The sequence below is a fragment of the Cygnus atratus genome, chromosome 16, assembly GCF_013377495.2.
Source record: "Cygnus atratus isolate AKBS03 ecotype Queensland, Australia chromosome 16, CAtr_DNAZoo_HiC_assembly, whole genome shotgun sequence".
Lineage (NCBI taxonomy): Eukaryota > Metazoa > Chordata > Aves > Anseriformes > Anatidae > Cygnus > Cygnus atratus.
Window position 1 is genome coordinate 2,536,181 of NC_066377.1, and position 21,517 is coordinate 2,557,697.

At 50.1% G+C, this 21,517-nt stretch overlaps 1 protein-coding gene across 1 annotated transcript; it reads right to left on the bottom strand.

Annotated features, from left to right (window-relative positions):
• Nucleotides 1–2,864: 2,864 nt before the first annotated feature.
• LOC118248987 (DEP domain-containing mTOR-interacting protein-like) lies at nucleotides 2,865–19,918 on the bottom strand. Its single transcript, XM_035548489.2, has 9 exons — nucleotides 19,833–19,918; nucleotides 12,633–12,811; nucleotides 9,021–9,144; nucleotides 7,653–7,831; nucleotides 6,866–7,051; nucleotides 6,355–6,495; nucleotides 5,970–6,040; nucleotides 3,989–4,093; nucleotides 2,865–2,990 (listed from the first exon to the last, which is right to left on the bottom strand). The coding sequence occupies exons 1-9, from the start codon at nucleotides 19,916–19,918 to the stop codon at nucleotides 2,865–2,867; spliced, it is 1,197 nt and encodes a 398-aa protein (XP_035404382.1).
• Between the last annotated feature and the right edge of the window lie 1,599 nt (nucleotides 19,919–21,517).

Sequence of the window (21,517 nt, forward strand, 5' to 3'; positions counted from 1 at the left end):
TGCACCCCCGTCCCCGCACACGGAGCGAGCCACAGACCTGTGCGCAGCGGCACGGCTCTCCTGCAGGCAGCCGCGGGCGGGACGGATCCTGCTACATCCTCAGGTCCTGGGAGAAGCAGCCCCAACGCCTCGGCTGCTTCTCGGCGTGGTGAGGGAGATCTCAGCCCCAGACGTCAGGCCAGCTAGGGAAGGGGAGGGGAGGGGGGGGGGGACAGCGATTCCCCCGCTTCCCTCCACCACGCGGCAGAGCAGTGGCCCGGACACGCAGCTAAATAAAGCGCGCCCGGGAAACAAGAGCCTGTTTCTGCAAAAATCAGCAAACGGCTCGCAGCGTTTTTGCTAACTAAATGCTAAATCTCCATCTAGGAAGCCGCGTACTGATTTCCTAGAGCTCAGCAACAAGTCGGGGCTCCCACCCACTGTCATGCTCTCAAGGATGAAGTCAGCCCAGCTACATTCACATCGCATTAAATACTTCTGAGAGCCCGGCCTTTGCACTGAAGGCTAATTGTCTTGCATTTGGTTGAGGAAATTAAGCACATCTGGAGGCTTTGCAAGCCCAGGGCCTGAATCACGAGCTGGCGCTCCAGCTGTGCTCGCAGCCCCGACCTCCGGCAGCACGCGTGCTCCTGCCCCGGGAGAGCTGCCCCGCTCCGCGCCAAAGCTTGGTCCAAAAAGATTTTCTCCTCGCTGCCAGGAACGGAACAACTGACAGCGGCGTTTCTCCTTACGACTGGAGACCAGATTTACAGCTGGATCCCCGGGGACTGACAGCATCGGCCTCACGCTGCAGCAGTGAGCTGCAGGAAACGTGCATCGCCCGTTCTCCGGGAGACTCAGGCACCTTTGAAAGTGTCAGATGGAAGAAAATCACCATTTTAAAATATCTTTGCACATTAAACAAATATTTAGTACTTCATTGAAGTTTGGTTTTATAACCTAAAATAATTTAAATAAATTTAAATTTAAAATACTTACTAAATATTTTAAAGCATCAGAATATAGAAGACAAAGGGTTCTATAAAAGACACTAAACTTTTAACTTTTCTTTTAAACACCAAAAAAAAAAAGCACTTAAGTCTTTTTAAAACAAAACATAAAGCACCTGGTGCAGGAGCCTGTAAACACAGAACTGACACAGCCCTGTATTTAAATACCACGAATTACCTCTGCTGTAATTCCTACTGGATTTCGGCAGCTGCTCAGATTGGTGACAGTTTACTACAAAACTAGAAGGAGATGAGAAAGGAAAGAGCACACACCTCCTGCACTTCAAGTTCAGGGAAAATCAAACCTAGAGCCAAAATTTATGCTGCTTATGACAGAGAAAAACTAGAGCTGCGTCCCGTGCTTACATTTGTGTTGTTCTTTTCTAGCCTCCTTTTCCAAGGTGGCCACGCAATGCCAGGGTCTCCTGGCTTTGTCTTCAATCCCTGTCACTCAAGATAAAACCTTGGGGCCATCACAGGTGTCTAGCACCTCTTTAAACAGCAATACAAAACCTAATTTAAAAAACAAAAAGGCAGAGGGATGCTGCTTTGTGCACAGAATGGCTAGATGGAACAACTCTGAGCATGTTGACAAAAGGCTTAAAAGACTGACTGCTTTTGCCTATGGTCTGGAAAGACACCCTGCTTAGACCATGCTCCAGGGGAGACTGAGCTGCAAGTAGTCCTATTCCTCCCCACCAGCGCTAAGGAAGCACACAGCCCTTTACGCCAAAGAGAAAAACGCCAGCCAGCAGTACTGCTATCCCTAACACATGGCTGGCACCAGTTTTTCCATGAAAGTCAGCTCCCATTCAGAGACAAATTGAAGTGATCAATAACCAGCTGTTTTTGCTTTTTGTTTGGTTGTCTGGTTTGGGTGGAGGTCAGGAAATCTGCATTGAGGGACCTGCCCTAAGCAGGACTGCTGGAAATCATCCATACGAGCCGGATGCTCTGTGAACTGGAAAGCAAGAAACCTCCCCAGATTCTTGTTATTACCTGTTATTCTACATTTGGTTCACTTTCACAGTAGGCAGCATATGAATATTCCACATTGTCTACAAATGAAGTCATCCTGGGAGCAGCAGGGCTGAGGAGGCCTGGATTTGGGTGGCTTTCACTCATTTCCCTTCCCTCCCAGAGTTGGGCTCTGACCACAGCCCTTCTTGCAGGCAGACCCCGCTCCAGGTCTCTCCTCTCCCTCTGTCTCCTGTCCCCGGGTCGGTGGCAGCCTACCACCTCTGGGACCTCTGCCCTGCTCCATGCCAAGACGACTCTGGTTAATTAACGTAAGCATCACTGGGAATGAGGGGCACAGAAAGAGCTGCTACAGAAGTCTCACCTTTACAGGAAACCCAGCTGGGAAAAGCAACCAGTCCTGGCTGTGTACCTACACCAAAAGTGTTGCAGGGCTCTTGGTCTTCCTTTACAAGGCAGTGCACATCACTGCAGTCGTTTCCTTATTTTCTTAACACAGATGATGGCACAGCTTATGGGGCCATCTGGAAAGCACGTTGTGCTCTCGGTAGACTCGCTTGGTATCGAGCTTCTTGCTGCTTACCAGCCTGCACCGCCCGCCTCGCAGCTCACTGTGTGGGTGGCTTGTTCAAAGGCTTGGCTTCGTGGTGTGCTGAACTCTCCCACCAGTGTCAGAAAGGGGCTGCAGGAGCTCAGACCCTCTCAAGAGCAGGCAGAGCCACATATTTCAACATCAACCAAATCCAAGACTTGTCCTTTATAATGTATTTATTTGAAAATATGTTAGAATACCTAACATTTCAGACTGAAAGGTCAAGCTCGGTCCCTCCCCACAGTCCGTCCTTGTTTGCAAAGTGTCCTGCTTTTCCACCCAGCGGTGGGACGAGGCTCCTTCGCTCATTCAACAGCTTCCATGACTTCCATGACGAGCGTTCGTGGTCCTGTCATGATGAGGCTGCTGATGGTCTGATAGTCCAGGTGCAAAACATACATGCCATTCACTGAGAAAACAAACTGGCACACCTGCAGGGAGAGGAAGGGCTGGTTACCTGCAGCCGATGCAGTCACAGCAACTTCTGCTCATGCCTGGCTGGAGCCAGGGGCTGCGCTGCAAATAACTTGCTACAAAACGCTGCAAACCCCAAAGCGTTGTCACTCTATAAGCCACGCTAATAATCACTGGGCTATAATCACTGTATCATGAAAAAGGGGCCAAAGGGATTTAGACTGAGCTAACAAAGAGAGAAAAGACTCATTTGTGAGCAGTGGTTCATTTCACAAATGGAAATGAGGCACAATAATAACATTTAGTAATTTGGTAGCAAATGAGATTAGGTGAGGAGAAATGAACTGGGCTCTGGAGCAAATGAAATGTATTCAGCCATCTCCTTCCAACCCTGCCTGAAGCAAACAAGGAGTCGCACGCTGCCTCTGAAGAATCCCATTATTTCAAATATCCACGTGGCTGTAGAGTTGTACCAGCCTGCAGAAACTGCTCCCTCACTGCTGGGGTTCTTGTAGGGGAACTGTGAAACTCTCCGTTTCTTTCATTCGTTCCTAAAACCAGGCCTCCAGCTCTATACACAAAACCCACACATGCTTGGATAGCAGGTCTGAGATGATTTTCAGGACCTCGGATCATTTCACCTGAGCCGCAAATACTGGGAATTACGTGACAAATCAAATCAGAGTATCAGTCTAAAGTTATTCATCTTTCACGAACACGGAAAATAGTTCAGTGCAGAACTATGGTGTTAACAGCAGACATACACAAAGAGCAGTACGTCTCGGGAGCTATGAGAGCAGCAGGTGAGTCAAAATAAATCTTTACTCCCTCCCTGCTCACTTTGCTCTGCCTGTGGACAGCATCCTTCCCAAGGCCTCTCACAGCGTGGCCAGAGCGCTCTGCAGGCTCCATCTCTGCTGCAGGAGGTATGAATATCACAGAGGATGCGTTCAGCCTGACAGTCTCTAGCAGGACATAAATCCTGCCTCGTGTCAAGTCACCACGAGCAAAGTACCTTCATGCCCGCAGCAGCAGCGGGTCCTCCTGGGTCCACGGCCTGGATGTGGCAAGGTCTTCCTCCTCGGACCACGAACCCCCAGCCCACAGCATCGCCCACAATCTACAAACAGAATGAAAAGGTTTTAAATACAAAGGAATGGGCTCGATAGAGGAGATGCTACATTTCCAACTGATGCAGAGAGCTCTGCTTACAATCCTCATCTCCATCGTGGGTGGGGAGGGAAAGCAGGGTTTGCCTCAGGGCTCCTCTGACACCAGTAAGAAAAAAGGACCTTCATTTTTTGTCTTCTGTTACATTAGCAATAGTTGTTGTCACCCGATGGCTCTTTCTCAGCCTCCCAGATGGGAGGAGAACATCCTTGGGCACCAGGGAGCTTTCCATATCAGTTAAAAGTCTCTGCCAGCTCCCTGCATGGCAGCTGGGGACTAATTGCTCTTGGAAAGATTGGTTTCAAGGGCAGCCCATTTCTCTCTCTGCTTTAATTCTGGTGGACCTTTTCATTCACCTGTGCCAGTGTCTCTCAGCACACACTTGGCAACGACACATCCCTCCCATTCTCCCCATTCCCCTCATGCTCAGCGATGGGCAGAGATTAGCTTCAGGTTTCCACTCTGAATTTATGAAAGGGTTTTGAACAGGCATCACCTGAAAATCCAGCATACCAGAGGTCTTTGCCCTCCTGGACTATTTATTTCTCTGTCTGCAGGTGTAGTTAATGGCAGCATGAAGCCAGGGCAAGGTGTGAACCAGGAGCAGACTGAGGGCATTTCCAAAGTGCGTGCATGCTGTGCCCTTTTGCTGGCACCAAAAAGCATTTCCAGGATGGAAGCAGCCACCATTTTAACTTTTCCCACTCTGATCTCAGCCTGTCAAAGCAGTGTGCTCTAATGCTGTGGCCATTTGATGTGACTAAAGGAGAAAATGAATTCTCGAAGGACTTTGCACATTAGCCATATAAATAAATAACAGCAACTGCGCAGCTAAGCAGAAGGAAACGAGCCATGAAAGGCCCCGGCTGGCAGAGTTGAAGGGCAGGGCAAGAACATTCAGGAGGAGAACAAACGGCATGTCCCCATGCATGCCACACTAATCACCTGCTTTATTTTTCTTTTTCCTTCCCACTGGCTTCTACAGCCCAGTTACCCTGGGGACCAGATCTTCAGCCCTTCTGTGAGCCCAATTGCATGAAACCAGTACGGGGAGAGCCAGCACGCTTCGTAGCTGGCCACCACAGGTTCCCCTCATGGAGGTGAGCAGGGAAGGGCTGATATTTACCCCAAAATAACAGAGCACGCTAGGATCCTCAGGCAGAAGCTGTGGCATTCGCAGCCAGCACTCAAGGCAGAGCTGCCTTGGCCAGCTGCAGCCGTCTGGTCCTACAGCTTTAGAAATAATTTGAAAAGAAAAAGCCTCAAACTCTGGCTGTCTGCAGAATCACAGAGATTTTGTGGTGTGCTCATTTTGTGCATGAAAAAAAACGATCATAATAAGGGAACAGTGGTCCCTGAATGCTCCCTGTTCAATTCTACTCCATCAGCAGGTGATGGAGTGCCTCGATATATCTGTTCTGGAACAGGAACCCAAATCTGAGTTAAATAAAGCAGCGCATAAAGGTGACATTTCTGTGGCAGACAGGATGAGCGTCAAAGCCCCAACTGTCACAAGACTTGACTGAATCTACAGTTTGCATGGAGCTGGATGAAACAAATCTGATTTTTCCTGTCCAGGAAACATTCTCTTTCCCCTTTGATATGCATTAAAGCAGAGGCTGCAGCAGTCACCGCCACTTTCAGCCACAAGAACACCTGAAGACATCGACCCGCCGAGAGGCACCAGGAAGGAGAGCTGGGATGAAGTGACATGCAATCAAAGTTTTAACATGCAGAGGTCAGAGCAGCAGGCAGAAAGTGATCAAAGAGCAGCCGGGGAGCTCAATACCATCAGATTAGCGATACCATTCGCTACGGTCACTTACAGTTAGCGTCTTCTTGACATAGGGAGCCCCGGGGGACAGGAGCTCTTCATTGGTGACAGGTCTCTTTAACACTAGGGCAGAAGGTGACAGATCCTATCAGAATCGTGGGGTTCATGCAGTAAAGCACAAGATAAGGCAGCCTGGGGTTCATGGGCTGGAGAACAGATGTCAGAATCTGCACCCAGAAACCTCTGTATTCATATCAATATTTTTCAAAATAACCTCACAACTTTTCAAATCAGGCTTCAGGGGTGAAGCTGACCCTCTCCTCCTGCAAGTCACCGAGCACAAGGTGGAGGGTTTGGAACTCGAGGCCCGAGCTAGCTCGTGCCCAGAGGGAAGAGGCGCACCCTGTGCAGCAAGAGGGCAGTGCAGAAGCCCCGACCTGATTTGGGGTTGCACTCAGCCACGGGAGGGAACACCAGCGTGGGAGTAACGCTGAAGTAGGGGTTGGAGTTTCCAGCGAGGGAAGTGATGCTGCTCCTTCGAACCGCTGAGACAATTTTGATCTCCTTGTTGGGCTGCACTGAAAAAGGCAGAGGGAACAATTATCCAAGGAAAGAACAGACCAGTTTAACAAACTTCCCACACCAGCCTGACCCACGTCTGAAGGGTACACATGCACCAAATTTGACATTTGAGTTTAGGCAGAACAAAACTAGTTTTAAAGAAGGACCAAGAGCTGAGTTGAGCTGCTGATGAGTTATTTTCCTGGGATGGTGAGCCATGATAGAGACTGCCTCTGCACCCTGACCTCCACCACAAACCAGTCCATGGGATGGGCAGTCACTTTATAGGATCCCTAATGCTCTGCTGGAGCTAATCCCTCGGCTCTGAGATGCTCTGGCGATGGAACCTTTGGTTTCACCCCCCTCAACCAACGCAAGCACAGTTACCAGAGAGAAAGCTGGTGTTGCCTGGGTCTGGGTTGAGCTTGCGGAGGCAGAAGGGGCTGTCTGGGCTCTCGGACAAGGTGCGGGAAGAGTTCTCGTTGAGCAGCTCGGTGAGACGCCGCCTGCGTCGGAAGTTGATCCAGAACTGGTAGAGGAGGTCACCGTCAAAGAAGTGATGCCTGTTGGATACTGGAGAGAACAACGGAGGAGGAGGAGGCTGAGGGGGTGTGAAAAACATATGGAAAATATACTGAGGGACCCAGGTGAATTGCTTTTGGTGCTTCTGTTTTATATTTCAGATTTTCTGACTGTTGGAGAAAGTTACCTGCAGGAAAAGAGGAACAGCAGGGCCACCTCTCCATAAAATGTCGTCTCCCAGAAGCACAGCACGGAGTCACAGCCCCAACCTGCCCCTGTCCCAGACACTTGGAGGACTCCCTGCCCTCCAAATGGAAAGTTTAAATCCCGCAGATGGGTGTGATCTCCGACCGAGCGGAGCTGAACATTACATCCTCACCACCAGCCCTCAGAACTCAGGGTGGATCCCAGGCCTGCAGCCTGGGACTTTGAAGAACCGCAGAAATATGGGCTCGGATTCCAGCTCAAAGCCCCGGCGGGTGGTGGCGGCTTGCTCGGGCTTCAAAGGTCACCAGCTCCAAACATAGAACTGAAAGGCCCCATTGCTATCTCTGAGTGGGCACTTGACCAGCACTTGTTGCGTGCCATGAAAGGGGATTTGTTCCTGGCACGACAGCTATGCTCATCGCTTGCTTTCCTTCCCCTCGCTCACCGTGCTGAATGATCCCGTGCTCCAGCAGCGCCTGGCCCAGCTCCACCGCCTCCTTTCGGCTCTCCGCTTCCCCCTCCTGAACCAGCCAGTCGACCATCTCGCAGCCCAGGAACGTCCTCTGGTACTTGATCGAGTTCTCCTCCCGCACCTTCAGGATGGACCCCTCAGCACCGACCAGCCTGGCGGAGGTGGGACAAGGCGCCGTGATGCCGTGCAGCCCTGCCGCCGCACGCAGCCGGCCGAGGCAAGGACGAGAGCAGCGGGCAAAGCGCTCCTGCCAAAAACATCGCTGCTGGGGGGCGTCGGGAAGGGAGGGGGAAAGGCAGAGCTGCAGTCAGGCAGTTTTGTAGATCCTCAGCGCAGCAGTGGAGGCAGATTCAGGGAGATCAGTTCGGCTGCGACTTCGGCTAAAGCCTACGGGGAAAGCTGAGCAAGCAACCCAAGGCGTGCGCGAGCGGCTGATGCCAAACTGGTGAAGAAGATGAGTTTTGGTAAGGCCACGTTCGTTTTGCAGCATGGGAGAGCTACATCCAGTGCCTCCACGAGAGGGTGCAGCAGCCTCAGCCGTGAGACGCAGGATGCTCGCCCTGCCTGCTGCTGGGAGCAGAAGCAAACCGCAAGCGATGCCCAACGGCCAAAGGGGATGGGGACAGCAGAACCCCCCCCCGTCCTCTGAAGGACACCTCCCTCCGTGCCACTTCATGCAGCTGATTGCTTTGAGGATCAAGAAAATAGGAAGAGGCTGTTAAAGAAAACGGGTCCACAGGGTGGTACGAGGCTGAACCCAGTCTGACAAACAGATTCCTCAGGTGTCAGGAAGACAATTCAGATTGGGAACCAGACACAATCAACTCCAAGAAAACCAAACATTTGGAGGTGGAGGGAGTTGCCTTTACTGTCCGAGAATTATTATAAATGTTTTTCCATGAGAAACATTGCACACACACTAAGTGAGGCGCAAGGAGCCAGGTCCAGAAAGGCCCTGACATTCCTGTGCCCTGCCGATTTTGCTGGGACAGAGCCGAGCAGGGCTGGTAGATGTGACTGGCTGGGGCTGTGGGGGCACTGGGAACGGCCACTGGACGTGTCCCTGCTGGGGACACTCAGCCTGCAGCCTGGCCCCTCGTGCTCCCCATTACCAACCCCCAGCACCACATCAAAGCAGCTGTGAATTGAGAGCCCAGCACCTCTGCAAGCCCAAATTGTCCTGTGGCAGGGCTCAGAAAACATCATTTCCCAATGCTGCAGCACGGGGAACAGAAAAGAAATAGCGAAGCTTGCTGTGGCTGCAGGTCCCGGCCGCAAAGCAGCAGCAGCAGCGAGCGCAGCCCTCGCCAGGAGCCGCGGGGCAGGGAAGGACTCACGCACTTCTCGTACAGGCTCTGCCCCCTCACGAACACCTTCACGTCCTTGTTGAGGGGGAAGGTCCCGTCGTCCTTGCGGAAGCGGTACAGCAGCTTGGCATCCTTGTAGTCCGAGTGCTCGTCGCACACTGGAAGGAGGAGAGCAGGGCAGGGACGTGAGTGTTATGGATGTCAGTCCGTACGGGACAGACGGACAGCAGCACCGGGCACAGGCTCAGCTTTATCCCCAGGTTAGAAGCTCCAGGGGCTGTGCAGTGCTCTGACCTCCACCTCTCGACCACGCTGCAATAACCAGCATCCAAGCCCTCGGTCCCCGAATTAGGGGATCGCGAAGGGCTGTGGGAGAGGTCAGCCCCGTGGAAGAGGCCTTGGGAAAGCTTGGCTCTGAGGCCACACTTTGACCCGGTCACTAAATTGCTTCGTTAGAATGGGGATATTGTTGATTTTAATTTAAATGCTAGTGTTTAGGTTTAGACTAAAAGAAAACAAACAGATTTGTCTCAATTTTTTTTTTTTTCTAAAGGAAGCTACTGCCGTGTTTATGGAGACTTGGAAGAAGGGAGGAAAGAAACCCTACATCACCGCATCCAAAATCCCAGACCACCTACTTGCAAATTATAAGGTATAATGACAAAAACTTTTCCACACCATTTTCTGCCAGCCCTGCCCAATTCACTTGTTGGCAAGCTGACCTCAAGAGAGGTTTTTTTGTTTCTTGTCTTCCTTCAAAGCTAGGTGCACACAACTGGAATAAACCAATCACTACGAAAAGTCCCACTTTCTTATTTACCTTGTGGATGAGATCACAGTCTGTAAATGCACAGTTGTTAAATTCATGTGACATTCAGCGGGCAAATATTTGGGATACAGTTTTGAGATAAACTTGCCTACAACAAACGCCTACAACAAGCGCCTAGATTACAACTAAAAAAAAATAGAAATCACAGTCCAATTCTCAGATAAGTCAGCCTGCCTTGCTTCAGGTCAACCTGTCTGAAGGAAGAAGGGAAAAACTTCACTGATAAAAATGGTATAAAGAATATACCCAGAAAACAAAGAAAAGTAGACCAGAGAGAAGAGAGAGAGACAAAGAAAACCACACTGATTTCCTCACTGAAGTAATGTGATACACCAGAGCAAAATCCAAATGATATAACATACTTCTTGTGAAAACTTTAAAGCTTGTTCCTCCTTCCAAGCAAACTGGCAAAACTTCATTCCCATTTTGTCAACGATGCCAAAGCCTGTCAGATTATCCTGAGTTCCTAATTCCTCCCGAGCAGTCGTCCCGGTGGGAAATCAGGACACCGAAGCCCGTGACTCATCAGGCAGAGGGCAGGTCGGGACGGTGGTTTTGAAAGGTGAAAGCTGGGAACATCTTAATTGAAAGGAGTGGTGCCTTAGATGCCTTTGCCATTGGGTGATAGATGAGAATTGAGCACAAAATCTTACAGGACAGCATCCCTAGGAAGCCAAAGCGTTTTGCTGTGTGAAGCCTAACACGTTTGCAGTGTGTCACAGAGCACCAGAGTGCACCACATCGGGCAGCACAGGAAGCAGTCTGCACGAGATAATTATTGCCTTCTGGGTCCCAGCGGAGAAGAGGGCGAACAGTTTAGGCAGCCGATAGCAAAGCACTTAGCGCAGTGCTGCAGTTAGCAGACAGCCCGATTTCCACAGGATTAACGAAAGTTAATGGTCCTGAGGTGAGCTGGAAAGCTAGCGTGTGTGTTCTGCGAGGAATTATCGCGGGAGCAGGAGGGACGTGCCCACGATAAGCAATCAAAGCAGCACCAGCAGCCACAGCCGCAGAGGTTTAGCTAACTAGTGGCTTTATTTGAAATTGTTGGCTGGAGAGATGGAAAAATAATCACTTTTCAGCGTTAATGGATAACTGAGAACTCACTGCTTCGGTGTTATGCTTTTGCAATAAAGCACAGCAGCGGGGTTTATTTTTTTTCAAGGCAGCGTAACGCAAAGGGCATGAACCCAGCAAGGAGCAGATGGCAACAGAGTGCATTGCGCTGGTCAAAGGCAGCTCCTAGAAGATGAGGGAAGAGAGGGCTGAATTTGGTGTCTGGCATCCATTTCCATCTCCTCAGCTTACGACAGACTGCCACCACACACCGGGTTACTGGCGCTCGTGTCCCAAAGATCTCATATTAAAATAAAGCTTCCCTTCTCCTAGAAAAAAAAATCTGTTTTATTATTTTATTAGGAAAAAAAAAATAGGCCCGAAGCCTTAAGATTTCTTTGGAAAATCTTAGTTAAGAGAAATCTGAGAAAATCTTCACTGCAACTGCAAACATTCCTATTTAAGCACCTCTGCCCTTGTCTGTCCGAGTAGGAGATGCCTTCCAAAGGCAGAGGCAGGGCATGGGGAAGCAGCCCCAGATGTGGCTGAACACCTGGGCACCTTGCCTGGATGCTTGGCTGAAAGCTGAACGTGGAACCTTGTTCTGCTCAAGCCCCTTCTCTTCTTTGCCAACCGTTTCTCAATATTTCATCTAACATGGAAGAAGCATGGCCACACATTTTGAGAAGCGTGTAGGCAGTCGGAGCATCACTGCCTCCATCGAGAAGGCACAGCCTACAAATATATAAAAAAATAAAAAAAAAAATCAAAGGCTGAATAGCCTTCAGCGGGCTGAGGCTCTGGGCTCCAAAAAAAGGAAGAGAAAAAAGCAGCTCTCTCTGCCAGAAGTGACAGCAGCTGCACACCCAGGACCAGGGCCTGCAGCAAGGATGTGCCATGCATGTTTTTGGAGAGAAAGGTGAAGGCACAGGTGCAGGCAGGGCTGCAGCAGGTGCATGTGCCAGGGCTGACCTCGGTGACTGCTCTGCAGCTCAGGGATGGGCACAGACCACAGCGCGAGACATGGGCCAGTCCAAAACTGTCGGGAGTTCAAAAAAATATTAAAAAGAACAAAGCCTGAATATTACGAGTTGGGCTTGGGAATGAAGCTTTTTCTTTTTTTCTATCTACCCCCACCCTTTTTTTTTTTTTTTCTTTTAACAGGTTCCAAAGAAAAGCCTTTGAAATGGCATCACACACCTAATTTTCAAGGGATAGCTTTGCCCCCAGATTTACAGTTGGTTTATTTGTTTGTTTTGGATGGTGTGGACTCCACACCCCCTCTTGTCCCACCCAGGCGTGAATGGAGAAATTGGGGAATACTGGGCCCCTGCAGTAAAAAATGAGCTTTTCTGCAGATAGGAAGCGTGCATCATCATTCAGCTTCCACTCCTGCCTGGCACAAGCTACACTAGCTACTGTAAAAATAACCACCCCTCTGCTGGTACATTCGCTGTAGGTGAATACAGGTCAGGAATTACTGAAATCACCTTCAGATAAAAGCCACCTGAGATGCTTTTACCAACACCCAGCCCTATTCCCTTCCTGCAGGACAGGGAACTGGCACATCCCCCAAAGCACTGCAGCAACTCTGATCCGACCCCATCCAGCCTGCCCACCACCCCCAGCTCCTCCAGGAGCCCTCGCCCATGGGATGGCCACAAAGAGGGACCTGATCGTGCCTCTGACAGCCACACTTAGTGAGCAGACAGGCAGCCACCCCCTGGGGAGACTCAGTGGGTGGCGGAGAAACCCACACACCGTGGTGGATGATGTAGTGGTCCATCAGCTTCTGCATGAGGCGGATGCCCGTCTCTCGGTCTGGGGCTTCTTTGTGGTCGATCAGCCAGTCCGTGAGCTCCTTGGCCACGAAGCAGTTGGGGTATGTTCGGAGGTGGTAGCGTCTGTCCTTAATGAGCTTCCCATCGTGGAGGCGAAGCCTGGGGAGAAAGTCGGCTGCTGAGCCCAGCTGGCGCTGCAGGGAGCTTTCAGTCCAGCACCCAGCACCTGCCCAGCCTAGAGAAACTGCGGCTGATTTGGGACTTCTGGCAAGCACCCAGTGGCTAACAAGTTCAACCAAACCTCTTCGCCTTGCTAGACTGCATAGGTCCATCCTAAGGAGCCTCTCTTCAACATCCCCTCCTCCCTACTCCCACTGCGTGGATTTGGTGATTGCCTGCACCAGACGTTGAACCACACAAGACTTTTTGCTCTAAACAAGCCCCTGAAAAATACACAGCAGCACACTGAAGCTTGTGAGGAAGTGCCAAAACGCACACACAAAATAATAGCACATATATTTGTCCTCTTGGCACGGTTCTGCGTCTAGCTTTCCTTCCCCATAAGTATGGGAGCAGGAACGTCGCTGCCACCAGGACAAAGGCTGGAGCCTAAAGGCTGGAGTTCAGGGTGGGACCGTCAATGGGAGCCCTTGTTTCTTCTAACAAGGACGAATGCCAGGCAGATCTGTGCTTTCCTGTGTTCCTGTACCAATAATCCCCAGAAAACACGAGCAAACTGATCCGAACCACGAGCCAGCCAAAGACAGCTCGCTCAGAGATAGCGCTGCCTTCGCTCCAGCGGTAGTCCTGACTTTTTCTGGTTCAAACTGGGATAGACTGGGACAGATTTCACCAGAAGTACAAGCGTCCTACCCTGAGAACCCTGACGTTGTGGCTGGTCTGCAGCTCTGATGGAAAGATGAATACGAGTGAAGGTCGCTCAGGTGGGTTCAGCTTTGACATTTAAAAGGACTTTAATGACAGAGCGAGCCGCAAAGCACAGAGATCTTGTGTGCTCATGCCAAAGGTAACCCAGCCCGGCAGGAGATCTGACCAGCAGCCAAACTTCTGCCCTGTAGTCATTGCTGTTCTCAAAACGCTCACCCTGAAAAACGCCCTGTGCATGCAGCAGACTCAGAGGGGAGATGCTTAATTAATATCTTCTCTGTGACTTCAGGACATTTCTGGTTCCAAATTATCTATTCCAATTCACAGCTTTGCCTCAAGCCAGTGTATTTTACAACGGCATTAATCACTGCAGTGTTTCTTTGTTTAATTCCTCAATTTCCTTTGTTCTTTTTGAAGAAGTTTTGTAGACACCACATCGTACGCGGCAGCCTGTTGAACAATAGTTGCAAGCACCAGATGAGAAATTTTAAATATCCTGAAATCTATCAGATAACAAATTATCCTACATTATAGGATTAACAAACGCCAGGGTCTCAAAAGTCTTAAGATAAAACCTTCGTTGGATAAAAATGTAGTAACTGATTGCTGCAATTAGTGTTCAGGCTACTACAAGCCAACATAATTGTTAAGAGATAGGCTCGGACCTTCCAGGTAACACCCGAAGAAACATGGCAGGATTTGACAATGCAGAGACACAAAGAAAGCAACACAAATGACTAAACCGAAAATGTCACATTTCAGAATACTGCAGGAAATGCACAGATCTTCAGGGGAGGGGAAAAAGAAGATTTTCAGAAAAGAATTACTGTTAAAAACTAGGATTTAAATACACATACATTCTTATTTTGAAACTATTCTACTGTGAACAGTTGTCAGGAAGGGAATAAAGTGGGGTTTAAACATCTTGGAGCAGCAGTGTCTTAGATCTTTTGTGCTGTTTGGAGTTTGTGAGAAGTTTGCCCTGCTGCCCACAGACTCAAGGCAGTGGAGGACACACAGTTCGAGTGTCCTTGTGGTCTTGTTCACTGTCCTCATGTTTCCCATCAACTAAGAGGAGACAGATCGTGTCCTTCAGATACACAAGGGCATAACATCAACTGCATCTTTGAGCAGCTTGGCTGACACCCCTCTAAAGCAGCCTATATACCATGTTGGAAAAACAAAGTCACTGGAGCTGTGACTATTTCGTAACCATGTTTCCAAGTGAACAAAAACATTAAGGAAGCGTATGTAATGCACTATTACAAATTTTCTACATGCCAAAACCTTTCCCATGTACATATTATTTCTTCAAAAGGACATAAAATAAATAAATAAATAAAGGCACAATACAAGGATAAGATGCTTGCTGGAACACGACAGCCAACTGTTATGAAACGTTCCTGGTCTGGCAGCCAGCACGCTGCTTTCACATGCACTTGCTTTGGACAGACTGCGCTGCGTAACCGACTTGTTTCTTCGTCAAGGTCACTAAAAAGACACCATCCTTCCCTCTGCATGACCTTGTTGAAAGGCTGACCTGCAGCAGCACAAACAGAAAATAAATTCTAAGAAACCCTCGAGGGAGTCAAGAGTTTAAGTCCCACTGGTTGTTACCAACACGCTGAGGGATGCCCACCACTGGGGTGCATTGCCAACCACGCAGCTCCGCTCTCCATAATTTCTGTGCACTCACATTTCACAGAGTTTGGAACCAAGAGCCTGAATCAGAGACGTACAGCAACACGAGCACTTCCTTGTATTGGAAAGGGTGCTGGGTTTACTGCACGGGAACTGGACAGCCAGAGCAATCCCTGAAGTGAGAGCTGTCCTGCGCCAAGAGCCCCGTGTGTTGGCACAGAGCGGGACCCCTCACCAGGAGCTGGGGGAATCGCTGCTCATTGCTCCCCATCACCTCCTGCTTGCATAAACGGGCCCCGAGCAGCACAAATGCCAAGGTGAAAATCTCAAGGACGTTAACTGAAGTTTGCATTCCCACAGAAATTAAATATAAATGAACGACCCTGAAGATACATCATCCAAATGACCTTTTATTTTCCTATCTTTAGAGAGGGGAAAAAAATAAAAAGCTGAGTGCTCAGTAAAAGGAGCAACAGCCACAAGAGCGCATCTGCAAAATAGCTGCTGGAGAGGAACATTCTTACAAATCAACCACTGCAGAACCCAGCTTGCTGCACTCCCATACCTGCAAAAGCAGAAGCGCACTGGGGAGGGGAGAGCTTTGCATGACTGTGGCAGCCCACTCAAAGACGTAGAGGTGTTTTATTTTCCTTCTTCTATCTAAATTCACATACAGGAAAACTGAACTTAAACCTCAAAAAGCAATTCCAGCAAGAGCAACTCTGCTTCTTAGTCTTCTCTTTCACCAGCAGTAAAAGTAAAATAAAATAAAAATATAGTAGCAGGCTTTCTGACCATGTTGTATGATCTTCCGAACGACAGCCAGAAGTTCACCTGGTGACTGCCACACCAAGCACCTCCTGTGGACCCACTATCTCAGCCAGGGATACAAACTAGGGCAGGTTCAGCTCCAAACCTTGAAGCGAACTCAATTTTCAAAGCCTCAAAGTATTAGCACTCTGTATAGCAGCGTCTCAGTCGGAGTATCCAATTAAAACACCACCTTGGAAAGTCCTGGACAGCAGTTGAAATCACAACTTTGTTCTTTGTAGGAGAAAACCTTCCTTCCCTTTTTTTGTTCAAGACCGGGCATAAGTTTACTGAGTATATTTCACATCTCCGAGTGATTAATGCAGCTTAGCAGAGTTACTGGAGAACAGCTGGTTCACCTGACCGTGATGAATCCCCAGAGGAGTGCACAAGGACTTGTCTATACTTGAGAAACCCAGCTTACAGAAGGGTGTGAATTCAAAGTGCAGTAGCTGTTCCCAGATATTTCTGTGCAGATAAGCCATTTGTTGCAATTAGAAATGACTAATTGGGCCTCTCTTATGGAATGCCACCCAAGAGCACTCAACACCCAGTAAAACTACTGGGATTTTCATGCAAGATTACCCGGCTGAAACAAAAAGACCGACAGCAGGAGACGCGAGGAATGCCTGACACAGCAGCCCTGTCAAACACAGCACCAAGATATCAGTGGAAATTAATATTTTTGTCTTTCTGATGGGGAGTGACTTGGGACCCAAACTTCTCTTCCCCCTCCGTGGACCAGGAAGCAACATCTGCGTGGAAGCGAAGGCAGCCAGCAGGCAGCCAGCCCCAAGCACAGCACGCAGTGTCCCCCCCAATTTCTTTAGGATAAGTTCAGTCCTGGCCATCCCCAAGAAGCATTTCCTCACCCCTCACTTGTGCAGCTATTTCTGGCTGGGAAATGCATCGTGACACTGAACAGACTCATCGTTCCAGCCAAAGCAAACCGAGAGGGATTTGCAAACTTGCTGGGAAGCGAAAGAACCATAAAGATGGAACAAAGGTTTGTTTGGCTAAATACAATAGCAAGGAGGAGGCAGGGCAGGAAGTGGAGGACAGGGAAAACAAATGTTTGAGGTTTTTTGTAGATACAACAGCATTATTTGCTGATCAAGACTTACAGAGCATGCACGGGAGAAGTCTGCGAGGCTCCTTTATGCGGTGCCGTGATTCCTTATCCAAGGGCAAGCAGGGGAACACGACGCAGGCATTTAGTCCTGTCCTTGCCTCAGCAAGGTCATCCAGCCTCTGTGCCTCCGTTTCCCCATCAATACCTACCCAACTGGCCTTGGGAAGATTCATGACACTAAATCCTCTTTATCTGCCAGGCTGGAGGATCCCCAAAATATAAGAGAGGAGCTCGAGCATGCAGCGTGCTCTGCTGTCACTCAGTTCTCCTTTCAGCTGGACAAACTGGGCAGCAGGTTGCTGGAGTCCAGCTCTCCACCTTCCTGCCCAGCAGCAGACTCCAGACTTTCTGCACTGGGAACAAGCTCCTGCCCAAACCAAGGCAGAAGGATGAGACTGCTCTGCCCAAGACCCCAGCATTTAGACCCATCACCTGCAAAGCACAAGTAAAGAGCAGTGCAGTCATGCTGGATGAAAGCCACCTGCTGTCCTCTAGGAAACAAAGAGCTTAGACTCACAGAATCATTCAGGTTGAAAAGACCTCTAAGATCATCTGGTCCAACCTTTGACCTAGCACTGCCAAGCCCACCATTAAACCATCTCCCTAAGCTCTACATCTACACGTTTTTTGAAGACCTCCAGGGATGGTGACTCAACCACTTCCCTGGGCAGCCTGTTCTAATACTTCACAACCCTTGCAGTAAATAAATTTTATCTAATACCCTACCTAGACCTCCCCTGGCACAATTTAACGCCATTTCCTTTGTATAAGTGACTGGGAGAAGAGCTCGATCCCCACCTCAATACAGCCTCCTTTAAGGTAATTGTACAGCTCAATAAGTTCTCCCTTGAGCCTCCTTTTCTCCAAGCTGAGGAACCCCAGCTCCCTCCACCGCTCCCCATAAGACTTGTGCTATGAACCTCGAGGTCTTCAAGAGGAGCAAGTTTCAGTTCAGGACTGCAACCTGCTGCAAGGGGTCTGAAAACTGGGATTTGGGGAGCTCCCTAACTCAAACCAGGAAACTCCCAGACACTCCAGCTACAGGGAAAAAATATTTATATGGGTGTCTCAAAAAGTATCTGCATCTTGTTCCCCAAAGTACATATGTCCTGTGTTTTTAAAGCTAAATGGCACTTTTTTTTTTTTTAAAGCCTGAGGGCACATTTGCACTGGCAGTGAGGACTGAAGCTCCTAGACAAATATTGGACGGAAAAAATGAGTTGGTATTATGGGTTTTCAGAAGAATGTACCATTTGCACTGCATCTTTTCCTTGCTTATAAGAACTAGGGCGGTGCACAGGATGGTAGAAAAGCTCTTTTCACAGATAGATTTATTGTGCCCCCATCTCCTCTTTACAGTCACAAATGTCAAAATGCTCCAGGATTTGACATGCTCCTGACCTGTAAAAAGAGCTAGGAAGTCACATCATTGCCCTTGCACACCCACTCATTGCAGCTTTGACACATGGCTCAGTTAATTTATTTTCTGAATACCTGACCCCTTCCTTTGGCCCAGGCTATAGCGCCCATGACCGCAGTCACTCCAGATGAGTAAAACATTGGAAATATAAATATGAATAAGCCTGCCCTGCCTGTGGGATGGAAAAAGCAATAATTTAGCGTCACTTGCAATGAGTTACTGAAATGAAGCAACGCACTCTTAGATCTGCTGCTGCTCTTCCCTACAAGAAAGTTAAGCTCATTTTCTAAACCTCACTTACAATGCAGTCAATATTTGGGAAAGACAACGGAAATGTGGCTGACCATTGTTGCACATTTACATTCCAGCCACCTTGGATGTGGGCTGTGTTTCCAGAATGGAGCCCTAATCTTTAGATGGAAATTATCAGTCCTTAATACAATGCAAATTAATAAAGGTAAGGCTAACATGAACACTGAGTCTGGACAGCACAGTGGCACAGAGGTACTTTTAGGATTCTGGTGCTAACAGACATGGGCTCCGGGCTCTTTACATTATTCAAGGCTATATTTCCTAGTTCCCACCCACATTTCAAAGCAAAACAGAACGGCTCCAGATACAAACAAGCCACCTCTGCTGGAGAGCGAGAAAAGCCTATAGCTGCACGTTTAGAGGCAGGGTTTTTTTTTTCCGACCCCAGACGCACAGGGAGCATGCTTCTCAGACACACGGGTTTCCCTGCATAGCAGAACTTATTTCTGTCTTCATAAGAAGAGAGCTCAGAAGATGCTTGAGAACCGGGACCTTGAAACAGCACAAGTTTCCAAAAGTAACTTTCACAAGACCCTTCAGGTTGCTCGGATTCAGGCATACGGCACCCATGGAATGCCCTCCTGCATCGCCCCAAAAGTCCAAGCCCCATGGGCAGGGCTGTCCCCAGAGTGCTGGTGTCCCCAGGCTGTCAGTGTCCCCAGGCTGTCAGTGTCCCCGTGGGATGCCAGTGTCACTGCAGCAGGCTCTGGACATGGTGCAGGATGCCGGAGGAGCAGAAAACCCGCTGCCACCCAAAAGCACCAGGCGATCCTCTAGCACCCGGAGGCGGAGGGCAGGAGCTGCCCGGTGCTGAGCAGCAGGACGGGGTGACACGGGGAAGGACCTGCTTCTCCGGCAACTCGGTGCCAGATGGGGGGGGGGCGGGGGGCGCTCGGCAAACCGAGCACCGGGGGGCACAGCTGGGAGCCCCCCGCAGGTGGGTGCAGCCCCGAGCCCCCACCAGCCCTGCCTCCTACCTCAGCTGCTCCCCGGCGATCATCACCTCTGCCCTGTAGTGCAGCTCCGAGGCTTTCTTCTTCAGGCTGCCGCCCAGGCTCTCCATGCCGGCCGGGAGGCAGCCCGAGCGGGGCAGGAGCTCCGCACCCTCCCCGGGCCCCCCATGGGCTGCGGGGCCGGAGGATGCTCGGTCCCAACCCTCGGTCCCTGCGGCTGCAAAACGAGGCTCAGGTGGGCAGCCCCGAGCCGCCGGGGCCGCTCCCGGCCTCTCCTCCCCTCTCCGGAGGCCGGAGGAGGAGCCTCCCGACAGCCGAGGCCGCCTTCGAGGCCGGCCCCGCAGAGGCTCGGAGCTGGCCTCACCTGCAGGGTGCTCGCCCTGCCCGCACGGGTGCGGGGTGCTGCTGTGCTTGGAGGATGCTCTTTTGGTTGGGGGGTGAGGAAAAGCCAGGCAGCGACCCCGTCCTTGTGCTGTGCCTTCCCTAAGAAGGTCTCCTGCTGACTCCCAGAGTGGAGGCTGGTCCCAGCCTCTTCCCTAAGGGCTTTCCTCCCGGCTCCATCCCACACCATGGCCAACGCGGGCTGAAAAGCGGGCTCAGGGCAGCCTGGTTCCTTCCTCGTGGTAGCAACCATCATAGAGGTCGGATGGAGAAGCTCAGCCTGCAATTAGCAAGGGCTGGAGGTGATGGGTCTCCTGGCTTGGGCCATTAGAGCCTGCCTCCAGGCACCGACACCTGCCCCCGCTCCTGCCTGCCCTTTCCTCGACTGGAGATCTTTCTCTGCAGGCCAAAGCTGACCTTGCAATGATAATATTGAGTAAAGCAATAAGCAGAGGAACTGGGATATGGAGGTGATTAATTACAGCTGTCATTGCCATCAGATGCATGTGCAATTATATTTCCATTAGTTAAAGGCAAAGTGGAAAAAAAGCGGCTGGCAAAGAGGACAAAATCCCTGCAATGTAAATAGGGGGCCACCTTACAAAAAGAAAATGCAGAGGAGATGGGTTTGAGGGAAGGAAAGGAAATTGTATCAATTAAGGAAACTCTACTTCAATTCAAAGCGTAATAAAGCATCAGTAAAGTCGATGCCATCATTAATTAGATCATCTCTAGCAGCAGTTTCTCAGCGGGGAGCTTTTACCCAATATCCCCACCAGTTCCCCCAATCCACAAGAGATTGTTGGAATGGAACAGAGAATGTACTGCAGTGAAAGATGAAGAGGGAACCAGCAAAGCTGCCTCTCAGCACCCCGATGCTGCCCTTGTCACCTCAGCAGTGCTGACACCAGCCTGGGCAGGGGGGAGCAGGATGAGCCCTGCCAGCAGCCACCAGCCCGGAGCGCTCTGCTGGGACCAGAGACGCAGCGGTCTCTGCTAGTTACTGCAGGAAACGACTTTATTTACACTAAAACCCTCTGACACTGCTGCGTCAGTGCCAAAGCTCTGTACAAAGTCACCTTGATATCAGCGAGGAGGAAGTTTTGGGGTAAACCGGTGCTGATGTCTTCAGGCTCCCTGCAGCAGGCAGGGCACTCGGAGGCACTCCCAGCCCTGCCTTTGCAGCACTCTGCAGTTCCTCTGTCTGTCCCCTTTCCTTAAGAGACCGTCTGGCTCTCTGCAATACCCCAAGGATACAAACCCCATATTCTGCAGCAGCATCCACGTCCTCACTAGCACAAGCAGAGCCTTCCAGGCTTAAATTCCCC

Excerpts from the sequence above, each read along its gene's own strand:
- LOC118248987 (XM_035548489.2), bottom strand. The coding sequence starts at position 19,918 with ATGGAGAGCCTGGGCGGCAGCCTGAAGAAGAAAGCCTCGGAGCTGCAC. Across the intron at positions 12,812-19,832 it reads ATCGCCGGGGAGCAGCTGAG|GCTTCGCCTCCACGATGGGA; the intron begins GTAGGAGGCAGG and ends CTTTCTCCCCAG. Across the intron at positions 7,052-7,652 it reads GCACGGGATCATTCAGCACG|TATCCAACAGGCATCACTTC; the intron begins GTGAGCGAGGGG and ends TGTTCTCTCCAG.